This window comes from Phaethon aethereus (assembly GCF_964289735.1).
Source record: "Phaethon aethereus genome assembly, chromosome: Z".
NCBI classification, from domain to species: Eukaryota; Metazoa; Chordata; class Aves; order Phaethontiformes; family Phaethontidae; genus Phaethon; species Phaethon aethereus.
In genome coordinates, this window is record NC_138577.1 from 32,083,212 (window position 1) to 32,099,237 (window position 16,026).

The window sequence follows — 16,026 nt, forward strand, 5'->3', positions numbered from 1 at the left end:
GTTGGTGAAAGCGGGCTTTCCAGGCTAGGGCTGTCCCATTTCCTTGCTATGTTACTTACTGCACCATTTGATTTTGGCTGTTTGGCTTTCTTGGATGAAACTGGAGGAAGAAGGGGAGTCTAAACTTTTCTTAGGCATCAGAAACTGTTGAAAACCAGGGAAATAAAAGGATAAAGTGATTGCTGCTGTTCTGAACAGAAGTCACCTTGTCACTCACATGGGCCCGTAAATTCAATGCCTGTGTTGCAACTACACAATTGTTTGTAACCCTAACTTCAACTGATGTGTTATAGCAGCTTCTTCAGCCGTTTCTGCAGTCTTTCAATATTGGTGGAAGACAATACAGCCTCAAATTACAGCTTCTGCAAAGGACCAGCTCACAAAACCCTTCTTCTAAAGGGTATTCAGATATTCCTGTTCCCATTAATACTATTAGTAGCTCTCAAACTGAACAACTCAAGTATTATAAATATGCTTCTGCCAGTAATACTTCATGAAAGAAGATAAAGAATCTAAGAAGTGCTTTCAGCAAGTTGTCAGGACTTTCTAACCAACAAATGTCTCCAGCAGCAGAGACATTAGCACAGACCACTTTTAGCAGCAGTTTGCACAAAGGTGGCTAAACCAGAACTGTACCAGGACACCATCTATTCACGTGGCTTTGTTGTGGGGGAAAAAGGTAACATCCAGCTGCAAAGAGAGAACAGATGAGGCAGCAATATTTTATACCACTTCCAGCTAGATCTCTGAAAGTATGTCTGATTTATTAAGCATTAGTTACCAAGTAAGTACTGACCTAAACTCTGATAATGAAACTAGCAGCAGATCTGTGAACAGTGTGCCAGTGGAAAATGTCTATATTCACAGTGATTCTTACTAGAACAGTTCTGCTTATAAAAATGCTTAGAATAAACTGTCATCAGCAGCACATTGTGGTCAAGGAGGGGTTGTTTTGTTTTTTTGAAGAGAAAAGTCCTACTGGTTATGTTAATTTAGGTATTGGGGAAGAACATATACAATGGGATTTAGCAAAATTTGGAAACAGATCAGCAGAATCAAGTCAGAATAAAAACTCTTTCTAGTACACTGTTAACAGTGTCATCAATGTATCAAGGTTTCTTCCTTGCCTTGGTCAGACGCCTTTGTGGAAAAATAACTGGCTTATATTTCAGGTGGCTTTTGGCATAGACCTTGATATGCAACTAAACAACTGATACACATTGGATTGCTGCAAGCTGTATGGCATTTTACAGAATTAAGGTGAATGATTTAGGTAAGTCAAATGAAGTACACTTAAAATAACTTTATATAGAATGTATCTTACTTATTTGATATCATTAACATTGTGCAGAAAAAGACCTTACAGAAGTAATAGAAATAAACTTCCCTTATAAGCCTTCTTACACTCATATTTTCTTACAGTACCCAGTATTTCCAAATTTCTGCTATATTTCAGCTATGCTTCATGCTTTGAGGTCTGGATCGTAGTACCTTGGGATGCTGAACTGAACTTCCATTGATTAACTAATTAAACCACTTTAATATCAACAGCAGCAGAGGCTGAATTTGGTGTGGTCTTCGTGGAAACACTGTCAGTGGAAAAGAACTGAGTAGCGTAGCCTCTTCACTGTATCACCTCTTAGTTGGTGTGAGATCCCTCTAGAGGGAGATGTCCCTCTACAGATTGTTTCCTTGTGCATGTCTGCTGGAGCAAGACCTATTTAACCTCAGCAAGGCACCAGCTAGGAAATGAATAGATCTGACAGCTACTTATTTGAACTGACACTTCAAACTATTAGTTTCTTCTGCAGTCTGAGTAACACTCATTAATTAGTTCTGTTGCTGCTAAATAAAAAATTGTGGTCTTATTTAAAAGACATAAGTTGAAATAATTTTTGTCTCAAAATCAATAGTACTACAATCCAAAAATATCAGGCTATATAAAAATGGAAGCAATTCAGATATGTTTGTAACAAGAAAACAAATTTATTGATTTTAAAAGACAAGACACAATTTTGTTTTGAAAAACACAAGAAAGCTAGCCTGAGTTCAAGTCTGAAATATTCAGAAAAATCCTACTGTCTTTAGTATGTTCCAGTCATTTTTTTTAAACAACACACTAAAAGTTAATATATATTTTTATAATTATAAAAGTTCCCCAGTTATTGTACAGTACACAATACAAATCGCCCACAAACTATTATTTAGCTCCTGCCAGTTTTGAGAGGACATGATATACTAAAAGATTTAGCATTTCTCACAAAAATCACATCAGGAAATACGTATTTACAAAATCAAATACATTATACAAAAAACATCACGTTATTCTGTAAAGATGTCTCTTTAAATAATTAAAAAGTATATTCAACTGTAGTCCAAAAACTGGAAAAGAACATTACATTATCTCACACATACAATCTACAAAAAGTTGCTTACCTCATTTACATAATATATTCAGTCAACTGGAAAAGAAAAGTTTGAATATGTCCTAGTGTTATGATGTTTCTGTGCTGTGGGACTGAATAATGTAATCTGCCACTTACTAAGTGAAATTTAAATGATGGCACTTAAAAAAAATACAGTATAAAGTAAATGCAACAAAGGAAGTTTCCTAGAAGGTAAGAAAGCCCTGAGTGATAATAAAATTGCTGATTGGTAGCTCCAGAATTAACCTAATTGAAGTTTACCACCTCAGGCACAATTTTCCAAGTTTTTGAAAGGCACTCAAAGTTTCTTTAACAGCCTCATTGGTTATTAACTGTAAATCCAAATTTTCAGTGAAGATGAGTGGAGATGGGCAACTTGCTTTGGTACAAAGTGGTATTTTTCTAGCGTATTTTAAATTGCTTAATTGGGTTACTTTAAGATGGATATTTAATGTTTAAATACAAGGCAATCACTTTAACACTGTATTGAAGGAAACTTTACTTGGGGAACCCCTTAAGTATTCTTTGTGTAAAAATCTCTTGCTAGTATCAGTAAGCCAAAAAGAACTGAACTGAGTTCCTAGTAAATACTAATCCATGCGAGGTTGTTCCTCTGAAGTCTAAATTCTTCTTACAAAGACATTTCTTATTTCAGAGTAAAATTCATCCAGAACCGAAAATTCCTGTAAGATGTTTGCACCATAATCAAGAAAGTGCTTAAGAACATACAAAGAACATTTTCCTGATTTCGATTTAAGTGAGGCTTATTTTATGCTCATAGGCTTGTCCTGGGCCTTCTTTCCAACAGTGAATTTCAGCCTTAATGAGCAATCCACAAGAACAATTCTTACCAAATATTTAGCTACTCAGGGCTTCCAATCCCAAAATGCTAATTTATTTTTTCAATAGCAAAAGGAAAAAAATCAGAATAAAACAGTTAAATTATAATTTTCAAACTAAGGCATATTTTACTTCAAACAAACACTAGGCAGTCACTTTGTAAGTGGCTTTTACTATTTCTTAGTTAAACTGGTAAATTAAACTCAGGTCTACTGGCACATAAAATCACTAGCAGCAATGATCAAGGCATGCAAACTCAGAAGCATTTACAGTAAATTATGAATAAAAAAAGTTCTTAAAATAAAACCCTTTGAGTATTGCATTTATGTTAATTAATTATGCATGAATTAATTTGCATTAACTGACTAAAAATGTTTACAACTTACTTGCACTATACTACTGACGTAATTCCATTAAATAACTTAAAATGAGACCCTTTTTTTTTTTTGCCCTCAGCTAGACTTAAATAAGTGCAGCTGCACTTAGTGTTTGCTGACTGATTGGTATTGCAAGAAACCAGTAGAAAATGTATTGTACTCTCACTTACTAAGGTGGCATTTCTAACTGCAAGTTCGAAGAATCTCTACTTGCTACTACACTTGTTCCCCTGTTCTTGTAAGCAGTAAGAACAAAGGGGCTTTTTAAAATGGCAAAAGGCTTGTGCAATTTCTAGGTTACTTTTAACATTCTGACATTCAGTAAGGGTGATCCAAACTGTACCCCTGTAGATGAAGATTATTAATAAAATAGCTTTATTTAGCTATCTTTAGCTAGTCATTATTGCAGTGACTGAGTTTTAAAAAGAATATCAGCATAATTATGCACTTTTTGTTCTTGTTTGTCAAAAACACTGCCAAAAATTTCAATGCAAACATACCAAATATTCTGCAAAGTTTATTCTTCACTAAGCCTTCTTTTAATTCTAAAGATTCTCTTTCACAGTACCAGAGTATTCCAATAGTAACCTACCGCAGGTGATTTTCAAAATAGTCTGAATATATTTTCTAAACATTTATCTTCTAAAGGCATCTTAGACAACTTCCTATCTGAAGAAACATGTTTGATTTTCTTTATATATTTATGCAATCATGAAAACAAGGGAGCTGAAGTACTGTTTTCTGTTAGACAGTACACATCAATGGCAGTGAATATTTTGCCTACATTGATTGAGCTCAAAACCACTCCTGTATAGTATGCAAGTATTTACTTTAGACATAATTAAAAACAATTCTACAACACTATCAGCTATTTCAAAGTATATGCTCAATGGACTAATTAATTTATCTAAAAAGCTTTGTTTCCATCATCTAACTTACAATGCTCAAAGGGTTAATGCAAGACATTATATTAAATTAATTTTCTAATACTAGAACTAAGCATTGTGTATTTATGCTTCTATTCCAGTTTTTATTGTTTGTTATAAATCACCAAACAAATTATCAGAGATACTAGAATTTCATTTATTGATTTGTTTTAAACCATACAGAAAGAGGATGTCCTGTTAGAGAGACAAGGGCCCAATTTTCAGAAATTCATACTGCTCTCTCAATTGAATGTTTTAAACTCTGAAATTATTGTTGTAATATATTATATTACTAATAAATCTATTTTTCATCAGCACTTTTATGGCTATCAATGGTTGTTTTTATCTTGTAAAAACATTCTGAATTAAATTGGATTGCAGTGCATCTCTATTATAAAATTTTTTCTAAACAGTGCAGATGTCAATTGGTGATAATGACAAAGATATCAGATCATTTCTCCTACGGAAAACAAGGTGAACAAGAGAAGTGTTTTAGATATTTAAAAATACCTCGCTTTAAATTAAATTTGTATATAGACCTATACATTCCTAAATGACAGAACATTATCTATTTTCTTATTTTTGAACTAAAGGCAGCAATGCTGTAAATCATCATTTTATAGGTAAATAATTTAAAATCTATTTTCCAAATTTTTATGGAACTTTTTTTTTAAAGAAGGTGCTTAGAGCATGCTACAGTACAAAAGCAAAACATAGAAATAATAATTGAAAACAGAAAAAAAAAGGCAGCTTTAAAGTTTATATACCGTAAGAAATATGAAAAGGTACCAAGAAAGTTTAATAAATAAAAAACTTTTGAAAATTGGGCCCTGTGTTTTGAAAAGGTAGTTCAACAATACCCATTCCCCCACAGTGTTCACTGTGCTATTTGTGCTAATGGGGGAAATGCCTTGGAAATATTTTGGATTCCACGCCAAGATTAGATAAGAAACATAAACCATGTCAACTCTCATAATGTCTACCCTGTGGACACATGCTACACCCCTCCAGAGCATTAACAACAGACTTCAGAGCTGGTGTGGCAATGCAACCACATGCTACACATTATAGAATACGGACTGAGGTATTTGTATCTCTGTAGTTTAATGATTACTAAAACCCAACTATTAAATAGCAAGAGTGTGCAAAATGTTTTATCTAAGTGTTTGATTAAAATTTCAGTAAACGTAAAAACAAAACAGAAGACTCCCAAACCTGTGAGTATACAATGGCAGCTTACAGTAACATAATTCTAAAAAAATCTGGTAAAATCTTTAGAATTTAAGCATAGGAATACAAACTCCATTCAGTTTTCTGAACCTGGGATAGCTCCAATTTGTTTTGATAACTCATTATTTGTAGAAGCTATGAAATACATTCAATCTTTGTATTCAGATTTTTGTTCAGATTTGTTTTGCACTTTGTGAGCAGTGAACAACTGAGTGGAGTGGGGAGTTAAATAATGAAAGATAAGTCAGGTCCCACCTTCTTTAGCAATCTAGATTTACCTATCAGAATCGTACTCTTTCCTCAGCAACAACAAATCCAACATTAAACCAAGAAAAGACAAGAATAAGAAAACATTATAGGTCCATCAACACAAAAACTGAAACAAGTACTACAGTATTAAAAAAAGCTGCAGATGAAAAAATGTTGAATTATGTCACTTTAATTGTAAACATCTTATAATGCACAACGAAGGGGAGTAAATATCTATCACAGCTTAGTTTTAGCATTTTTGGTGAAGGGTACAGATGTGCTGATTTCCAGGGGAAAATCAGGACACACTGAGTGATATATGTGAGAACAAAATTTATAATGAGATTCAGTGCATTTATGAGTTTAGAAATAATGAATATAAGCCTCACTTTCACTTTTTACTGAAGCAAAAGCCATCTACTGACAATAGTAGGAATTATGCCTACATAGAATGAGCAGGATGGGTTCACCTCCCAATTCTGCAAAGGAATTAAAATTTAATTTTGTACACCAATAATGTTAGGACATTTTAGTTGATGTGCAGCTGTATTTGGAGCATATGTAAACTCTAGCAACAAACTTGTTTGCTATAAATATGCTGTTCATTTTACATGCTCTTCTCCCATTTGGTATATATGACTTTAAAGCCATTTTCAGACACGCTAGATAAACCAAAATAAAAGAATCCCTAATTTTCTTACACAGTCTTTTCTGTAAAGTTGATCTTTTTGTGCTCTCCCTCACTTTTTGGCTTTTTTGCTTATTTAATCCCACTATTTTAGTGTAGCAAATTCATGTGTCTGCATAATGAAATGTTTAAGAAAAATTTTAGTTGTTTAATGTCAATTAATATGGTCTCTATAAACTGTCATTATTTAACCATTAAAATGTAATATCTGGCTCATACCCCACAAAATATAGAAATTGAAAACATGCACTGCATTATGTACCTGTTCATTTATTTCATTTTTGTTTTTAAAATTAAAAGTAGGAAAGGGTTTAGAAAATATATAATCATGCTTGGGACTATGGTCAATCTATTTTGACATTTGAAGTTGGTATTAAAGCTAGTTTTGCTTTCCAAATTCCCAAGCAAATTTTATTTGTAATAAAGTGAAATCCAGCTAGAAACAAGAAAAAATAGGTTTATTGTCATTCCAAGAGGGATATTAACATCATTTAATAATAAAAAATTCCTTTTATTCTTTTGAAGGCTATGTAACCTGTCCTTACTTCTTAGGGAATTTGAAAATGACAGGCACACCTTGTTGAATTAATTTAAGAGTTAAGAATAACAAAAAGTACTAAGTCTTAGCTTCAGTTCTGTTTAAGGCACCATGTAATAGCCGAGGTACAATGATCCCTGATGTACATTCTTAAATGGCAATGGTCCATCTAGCCACCTATTCAAATTCTACACAATTGGGAATAAGTACAAGTGAGGTGTGCCAGCTACACTGCCTTATCTAATTTTTGTAAAAATTTAAATCCACTTTAGCAACAAGGAACTATTTTTGAAAGGAAAATGATGCAGGTTGCTACATTCCTTGCATTCTATAAATCATCTTTTCTAAGAGCAGCAGATTGAACCACTAGTAGGAAAAGACCTGGAATAGAAGAAAGTCATCCAAATGGAATGTTTTCCTATATGTCCAGTTCAGCATAAGTAGCATGTACATTTAAAATCAATGATAATAATCAAGTCACTTCTTTAACTTCAGTTTCTAAAAACTACAGTACCACTTGACAGCCAAAAGAACCTGGTCAGTGGCCCCACATATAGAATCAGTAGTCTTCAAAACAGAGGAACTGGTATGCAAATAATATCTGGAACTGTTGATTTTAAAGCAAGCTTGCATTGTTTGCATGATGGTCAGATAATTAGGTACGTTTATGACGTACACGTTACCACATTCTGTTATAATTCTGTCATTTAAACTCGCTTCTTGCTCACAGAAAGAAACGAGATCTTCCCAACTCTCCAGCGTTATTACAAAAATTCCCCCTGAATGCTCACAATTTTATCAAAATAGTGTCTTCTTGTTATCCAGTGAAAAGCACCTTTTATAACAAACTTGATACATCTGCTGTCAAATAAGTATGCCTCCAGTGTAAATCAAAGAAAATAGTTCTTTTGATATTTCACAGAAGTGCATCTAATTAAAAACCTATCTGACTGAAATCATCATAACTAATAATAAACATTAAAATATTTTTTAAAACTATGAAAAAAATTAAATTATTATTATAAGAGGACAAAAACATTAACATTAAGCTTTGCAAAAATCTTCCTTGCATTTGATACTAAGAAAACTCTTCATTTTGAGTGGCCAATGTAAAATGTTTCTGTTTACAAAAAAACTTTTTTTTAACAGATCTGGCAAAATACATACACCCATTCCATCTAACAACTCCAATAAAATAATGTTCAGCACAGCTAAAATTTGACAACAGTCGACTTTCAGACTCATTATCTTTATTTGGTTTTTTTTTTTTTCATATTAAACCCAAAGGGCTAGTGTAATGGGGGGGGGGTGTCACAGGGGGAGGTTTCATATTAGACTGCAGTATATGTATTTCCAGTAGCACTACATTGTCGGATAGTCTGAGTGGTTGCAACAATGTGCTCATTATGAATTGGGTTCAGGAGGTTCTGCTGTACTCCACTTTCAAGCACTGGCTGCATGCAGCCCACCTGGAACGCCTGGTTTAGCTCTGTTTTCTCCCTCTTGGCTTGTGGCTCTCCATTTTCATCCAGCTCTTCATCTATTTCACTTTCAACTTCACTGCCCTCATCTGCACAAACAAACCACCATGAAACTAACACAAAGGGAAAAATTCTAAAACAAGGGCCTTTATTTTGCAAATAATAGTTGGAATACAAAAATACAGGATAAACTAGCAATCTGACAAAGCACAAACTAAAAATTTAAACTTTTAATGGAAAAAGTCAAATCATTACCTCAAATAGGTAGACTCAGCTTTCATCACTTGAGTTACAGATACACTATGTGGAAAAAACAACTGCAATCTCAAAAACAATCTCTAACAATCTTAACTTCATGTTGCAAAATGCCTCTCTAAGACATGATGAACAAAAGAGTTGTTACTCTTAGTCACAGATAGGGAAACAGGTGAAGAGATTTGGAGTGACTTGACCTCAGATTTTGACATAAATTCTTATACTCACTAGTTGAGCAATCTGGGGTCAAGTCACCCCAAGTCACTCAACTAGTTAGTGTAAGAATGTATTCCAAAACATGGCATGAAGACATTAACAGGAGTTCATTTCTTTCTATCTTCTTCACTGAGAGGTTACTTGGCAACTATTTGCATGCAATTCTGCCTTCTTTACTTAGGAAAACATTTACTACAGATAAACATACATAAGCATACTCCTGTCTTCCCATAGCTGTTACCCTCCTCTGTCTTATCAGATACAACTGCATAAACACTGGAATATTTCTTGTGTCACTAATAAACATCTTTAAACTATATTCTTACCTTAAAACAAACCTACAATATTCTAGTCATTATTACATGCTGTATATTACATAGATAGCTTACTGTACCCATATAATATATTAGCATATCCATATACATTCAATTTAAAGCATGATACAGCTCTAAAGTCTGTTTTACTGCATTTTTAAAACATAAGGATGTATTTTGCTCAGAGACACATTGTTCTGTACAGACTTATACACTGGAGAGATTAAAATGCTTACCTTTATCCATGTTTCCAGGGGACACAGCATTTAAATCACCAAACTGCAAAATAAACAATAAAAAAACCTGGACACAGTCTTAAGCAATGTGAACTTAGAATTTCTGTGATGGAGCCCATCTGTGCTTCACTGGTTTGAGGCTAGCATTCAAACATGATCTTGGCTGCAGTCACATCCATAGTACAGCAATTCCTTTTCCATTCCATCCTAGCCTTGTGCTTATTAAGACAATTATCGTTAAGTAAACCCTCAAAAATTAAAATGGGGAAGTACAAACTTCTTAAAGATTTCTTCATCAGGGTCTTTGTTGCTTTAAGTGAGCTATTTCTTTGTTGTATAAAGCCATAAATTATGATGGATATCCATTCTGAACTGCCAATATTTTAACAAAAAGCTCTTTTTAAATTTTCCCAGGGACAACTTTATTTGTGCTGGCACAAAAATGAAGGTGTATCACAGTGTTGCAAATCTACCTGTAAGGTAGATGAAAGGCACTGCTGAGAAGGAGTTTACAATATGGTAACCAATTTACTTACATCAAAAAAGACCTTTTTGAAAAAGTTGCTCACAAGCTAGATGTACAACCTTCCTCCCTTTCCTTCCCCAAATCGTCTAAGTTTCACTTAAATAAGAATCGTCAGAGAAAAATTGCATCAATGTATCTCAAATGAAAGAAATACATTACTTGGATAAATACATTTCTAACCATATGTGATGAAAACAGTCTTTTTCAGAAGAATTTTGCCAATACCTGTGCCCAAAGTTGGGAGAAGAGAAAGGGAGAAAAATGAGAATGCTTTTCTCAGTTGCAACACCAGTTTATACTGTCTCATGGTGTTTGTCAGACCACAGTCTTAGACTTCCTCATTTTATTTTAGTCACAGTCATTGAATGCACAGAAACATAAGACGACACGCATTTAGTGAGTATTTACTACTTCTGTTCTGCCCCTCTTACCTCCAAAAGTTTTGGGTTACTTACTTCCTCATAATATCTCCATCTTCAGTCTACATAAACTTTTTAGAAGAGCCTGCACTACGTATATGTCTAACATATACAATGTCTATTAGTAAGACAAGAATGTAGTAGCTGTATACTTGAGTAGTACCTTATTGCAAATATAAAGCAGAGATTAAGCAAATATACTACTGGTGGGTCACTAAGCAGGAACATTGTTACTTAGTTTTTCTGAAACATGTCATAAATCATGACATGACTTAAAAATATGATATAAAATCATTTGACAAATAAAGCTAAGCCAATTTCTCTTCAAAGCATAGCACTATTTATAGTATTTAATGAGCCTATCAATATATCTTGAGGGAAGAATGATACCTGATGCCAAATTATGTGCAATTTATCGGTAACATAAAATATGACACAGTGACTCCCAAGTGTAAAAATGTAACAAATCTGTCCCATTAACTATCCAGCATATTTTCAAATATGTCCATTTTCCAGCACTTTTGAAGTGCAGTTCTTTGATGACAATTCATTCATTCTTCATTATGCGGGGAAAAAAGAGGGATAAGATAAACTTTGCATTGCAGATGCCACAGATGAGTATAAGAAACTAACTATGAGTTGAGACTCCTGCTCTATTTTTTTTTAACCGATAGTCTTTGAAAAACATGTATGAAAATGAACTGTCTTGCAGACCTCCGTGTATGTCTGCACTGGTTTTATTACATATATGTGAACAGTACCGTACAAGCCCAAACTCTGCATGTAAGCCATCTTTTTCAAGTCTATGGGGTACTAGCTGACATGTTAAAAATGTGTGCAAATACATATAAACAGATCCATGTAAGCAAAACTTTCCTATTACTCTGTTCTTTTCTTATATTCACATAAAATATTCAGTTCTCAAAAACTGGAAAAAGGCTCTGTGTAGATCAACATTTTTCAAACTGTGCACATGAATCTATATGCAGATTTGTAAAGGAGCAAGTTCATTTGGAAATAATTGGTTGTTAGAATTCAATGTGATTTTAGTACTCTGATGAAACAAGTTTGAAACTGTTGTATGTATTTGTAACCCAATCTATTGTTATATTGCAGAACATCCTACAGCTCCACATAAATGTTTAAAAAATTTGCAAAGACACATACCCAAATTCATCACTAAACCTATCAGTCTAGTCTCTTACATATTATCTTACCTCTCCCATAACTGCAATAGGTGTCTCTCCTGTTGCCTGAGCAACACGATGTTCTACTAAGTAAAACATGTATTCATCGTAAAGCAAGCGGATCAGATGAAAAGAGCCAAAGCTAGCAGCACTGCGCAAGGTTAAATCTCGAATCACCATTGAGCTATTCAAAAATAGAAAAATACATATATTTATGTATTATATGTCATAGCCATTTCAACACTTATCAATGTAGACATTTCACCTCAAAAGCAATATTCTCTAAACTACCATTATCCACAAATGTCTGATTTTTGGTGTCTTTAGAAAGTGATATCCAGGAAAGGCAACCATTTGCTTGTCTCCACTCTCTGAAGGTATTGTTGGACATCACATTACATAAGAAATAACCAGATTGTTTTCTTTTCAGTTTTTCATTGTTTTGATATACATATAACTACCGATACTCGAGCATGTGTAAAACCTAAAAGAAAACTTTGTTGAAAACATAAACAACTAAAATGTTGAGAAAAAGTATTCAATTTTAAACAAACTAATGCTTAAATTATGTCTGTTCCCTCCACCTTCACAGTACAAAGGTTTTAATTGCCACAATTTCAAAATTTTGAAACTTAAAATTACAAAAAGATAGCCTTGTGCCTATATATTACATTGACAAACTATAATATCTTCAGCAAGTAGTTGCTACAGCAATTTTCAAAGAACGAGGTTTACTCTGATAACTGTTTCAATAAGCAGCTAACATGGAATGCTTGTCTTAAAGTTCTTTTTAAACATTAAAAACAGGTTTTGACATCCTTATCTAATAAACATAGATAGCACAGTGTTTTAATAAATAACATTAAAAATAGTGGCTTAATAATTATGTAGATATTAGACCCAAAAATTCGTATTATGTATCTAACTCAGGACAAAATTCCACCTGCATTCATTTGCACATGGCCTTTAAAACAATCAACAAGGATCATTTAAATTCCTGCCAATTTGCAAGTAGCCCCAAGTTCAAGGTTAACAACAATAATTTTCTGAAAAAACCCCCACGGTTTTCATGACTTAGTGAGCCACTGTTTGATATTACATCTGCCAACTTTACTATAGTCAACAATTCAGTAAACAATAGAATAGTTAGAAAGTTTTAGAAGTCTATTACATACTACCTGTAGAAAGACCATTTTAACAGAAATTGCCGTGCTGCTTTAGGAAAGCTGGGCCTTCCTTCATATGGTTTCAGCGCTTGCATCATTACATTATCAAGCCAGGCAGCCCACTGCTCCAGAGTGCTTTGCTGTTGAAGAGTCATCTTGAAATCTGTTTCTAGTCTCTGAACCATGTTGTCATCACACTGGCACACCCAGGAAGCCTGCTCCTGTTACAGCACATGGCAACTTTTGAATTCACGATACAAGCCAAAACACAGAATGTAATTCTTTCTCAAAGATTAACCAATTCAATGGATAAAAAAGACAAAACACTTACTAGACAAGCTAAGAAGCAGTTTTTATTTTCATGTTTATCATAATTTTGTTGAAAGCAAATAGGTGGGAAAAGCATAACATATAAGAGCAGATAACAAATAAAGAAATGAGAACAAACAATGGAAATGACACAAGTATTTTGTAGTTTTCCACATTAATTTTCAAAAAAGGCTTCCACTTTCCTCATTCATCATTTTTCTACTGAAATATTTGGGACTTGTCATTTTTTCTGGGACTACAGGCAGGGCAAGCAGGAAGAACAGTTAAATGGGAGGCTAAAGTATTAAAAGAGGTAGCAAGAAATCAAGTGCAAGGTTCCTTTTGTTCTGAAGAATTTAACCTTAAAGACAATTTCTGTTATATCATCTTATAAAAGAAAGCTTTGTATGTAAACAAGGATTGTTTTGTTTGCTGACTATAGGCAGTAATAGATTACACCTTACTTAAAGTACAACATAATCTGCATACAAATGGAGAAATACACTCTGCATACAATAATAAGCAATTTAGTCAATGTTACCAAGTTTAAGTAAGTCTTGCTGGTCAATTCAGAAACTAAGAGACATAAATGAAGACTCAGTAACTGCAAGCCATGCCCTTAAACTCTAGCTATCACGTGCCAAGTTAACACCTCATTCACAGAGTAATGTGGATGTAAACTGGAACATTTCACTTTGCTGGGCAAAAGGAAAAAAAGTATTTTTCCTCAGACGAACAGAAACATGTGAAGAAATAAAGCTTAGTGAAAATACAGACTTACATTCTATAGCTAACTGGAAACTAGTTCTAATCTGTACTAATCTAATCTTGTAAATGTAAGCATAGGCCCTTACATAACATATACTAATGGTATTGTCTTTGAAATAATGAAACAGCTTCTAGTGAAAACAATATTGTGCATTTAATGGCTTTTAGAGACATTCAGGAGCTGTGCTACTATCTGAGATCCAAGATTTTCTATTTTGATATTCTAAGATATCATTTTTGCTGTTACTAAGACACCATTCACAGTACCCATTCTAAGAATGTATTTGCTCTACATTTGCACAGAAGTTGGAAGAATATCTGTACTTCAAGACAGTAAATGGAAACGGATAATGGTTCTGAGCTCTTACTTTCCTAAAGTGTAAGATGTCATGTTTGGACTAAATTACTGCATATATGAATCAACAAAATGGTCTCACTTCACTTTCTTGATAGAATAATGACAGCCAACAATAAAGTTAAAAGCAATTTTTTTTAAAAAAAAGCCTGTTATTTAAAGCTATCTTTTACCTGAACATTGGCAAAATCAACACGGTTAAGATCATTGAGCATCTGGTTGATCTGGGAAGTATTTTGAAGCACAGCACGAGCTGCTTGAGCCAGGTGATTAAGAGATGTGTATCTTCGCAGAGTCTGGGCAAAGGCACTTACAGCGGCAACCTATGAAGAAATTAATTTATTTTAAATATTGTACTCTTTAGCTGCAGATTAATTCTACAGATTGAGTCTTTACCTTCATTTTAATATTCTATATTAATGAGTCCTCATATGTGAATTATGTCCATGTAGCAGATCAAACAATGTCTTCCTTAAAATTTTTTGAGAAAACAAAGTTATTTCCTTTCCCACTATTTAATGTTTGATGCTAAACATGAAATTTAGCATTAAAGTTAAAATGTTACTGCTTTTAGATGCTACTGCCCACTTGGATTACCACTGCATGAATAATACTGCGTCAGTTTTGTCTACCTTGGTTTGTATCATCCTCTGTGGAATATTGTTCATGGCATTTGAAAGCCAACCTTCAAGGCTTTTTGCAAAATTGCGAATGGCTTGGGTCAAGGCACCTGTGCATTAAAGAATAAAAACAAATGAAAAGAAGGCAGTGTACCTGTCTTGAAATGTTTTGCATCCTCAGTACTTACATACTCAACATTCGGGTCCACTGCTTTTACTTACTAAATGACAAATCCAGTCTAGGTTCAAAATGCCTCATTCACATATAGATTATGCAACAATTATTACAGATTTGGTTTAATAAGCAGTTCTGACTTCCTCACCGAAAAATCTTTCCAAGAAGTTTGTGACCAGCAGTATTGTTTTGGGCAGTTCTATGGAAGAACATCAGTAATTGCAGCAGTTGTTGTGATGGAAATGTCCATCACAACCTTCCAATTTTCCATTTCATCTAAGCGCCTCTTTTAAAGACCAAAACTCTAGAAAAAAATCCGGTTATTGGAATACTGCAGTTTCCTCAAATAAGCCCAAAGTAATTTTAAGCCATGTCATGGTGCTGCTTACTTCAGTTTTAAAGAACAAAATCCAACATGAAGTGCTTAAGGGTACCATCAATAAAGCAAGACATAACAGTGTGTTTCACTGACAGAAAGATTATTCAAATTGCTGTGGAATCTGTATGCATTTTTATTTCTTTACTATAGCACCCACAGAACTGCCGAGTGGCTGACAGACATTCAGAGAGAAACTGAAGAAGCCCTTACAGCAATCTGCACTACTCAAAATGTAAGTTTTAATGTTTCAAAGGGGGAGGACAGGAAGTATTTTCCCAAAGAACTGTGGCTGGGGGCGGGGGGGGGGGGGGGTGGAAATCATACCTCCTGAGTAGCAGAAACCTTG

The 16,026-nt window shown here is 33.9% G+C and overlaps 1 protein-coding gene across 3 annotated transcripts in view; it reads right to left on the bottom strand.

The window, feature by feature from the left end:
* Window positions 1-8,543: 8,543 nt before the first annotated feature.
* The window catches only part of RFX3 (regulatory factor X3), a gene marked incomplete at its 5' end in the record, with an annotated part of 61,197 nt that continues 53,714 nt past the window's right edge, over window positions 8,544-16,026 (bottom strand). Inside the window, 6 exons of one of the 3 annotated variants that reach the window (XM_082013538.1) lie at window positions 8,544-8,844; window positions 9,777-9,819; window positions 11,939-12,092; window positions 13,087-13,295; window positions 14,680-14,829; window positions 15,139-15,236. In XM_082013538.1, the coding sequence (XP_081869664.1) occupies window positions 8,606-8,844; window positions 9,777-9,819; window positions 11,939-12,092; window positions 13,087-13,295; window positions 14,680-14,829; window positions 15,139-15,236 (893 nt within the window). In that variant the 3' untranslated portion in view covers window positions 8,544-8,605. Of the gene's footprint in view, window positions 8,869-9,776; window positions 9,844-11,938; window positions 12,093-13,086; window positions 13,296-14,679; window positions 14,830-15,138; window positions 15,237-16,026 lie in introns of all 3 variants that reach the window. The other 2 variants (XM_082013540.1, XM_082013539.1) reach the window with 2 other exon arrangements.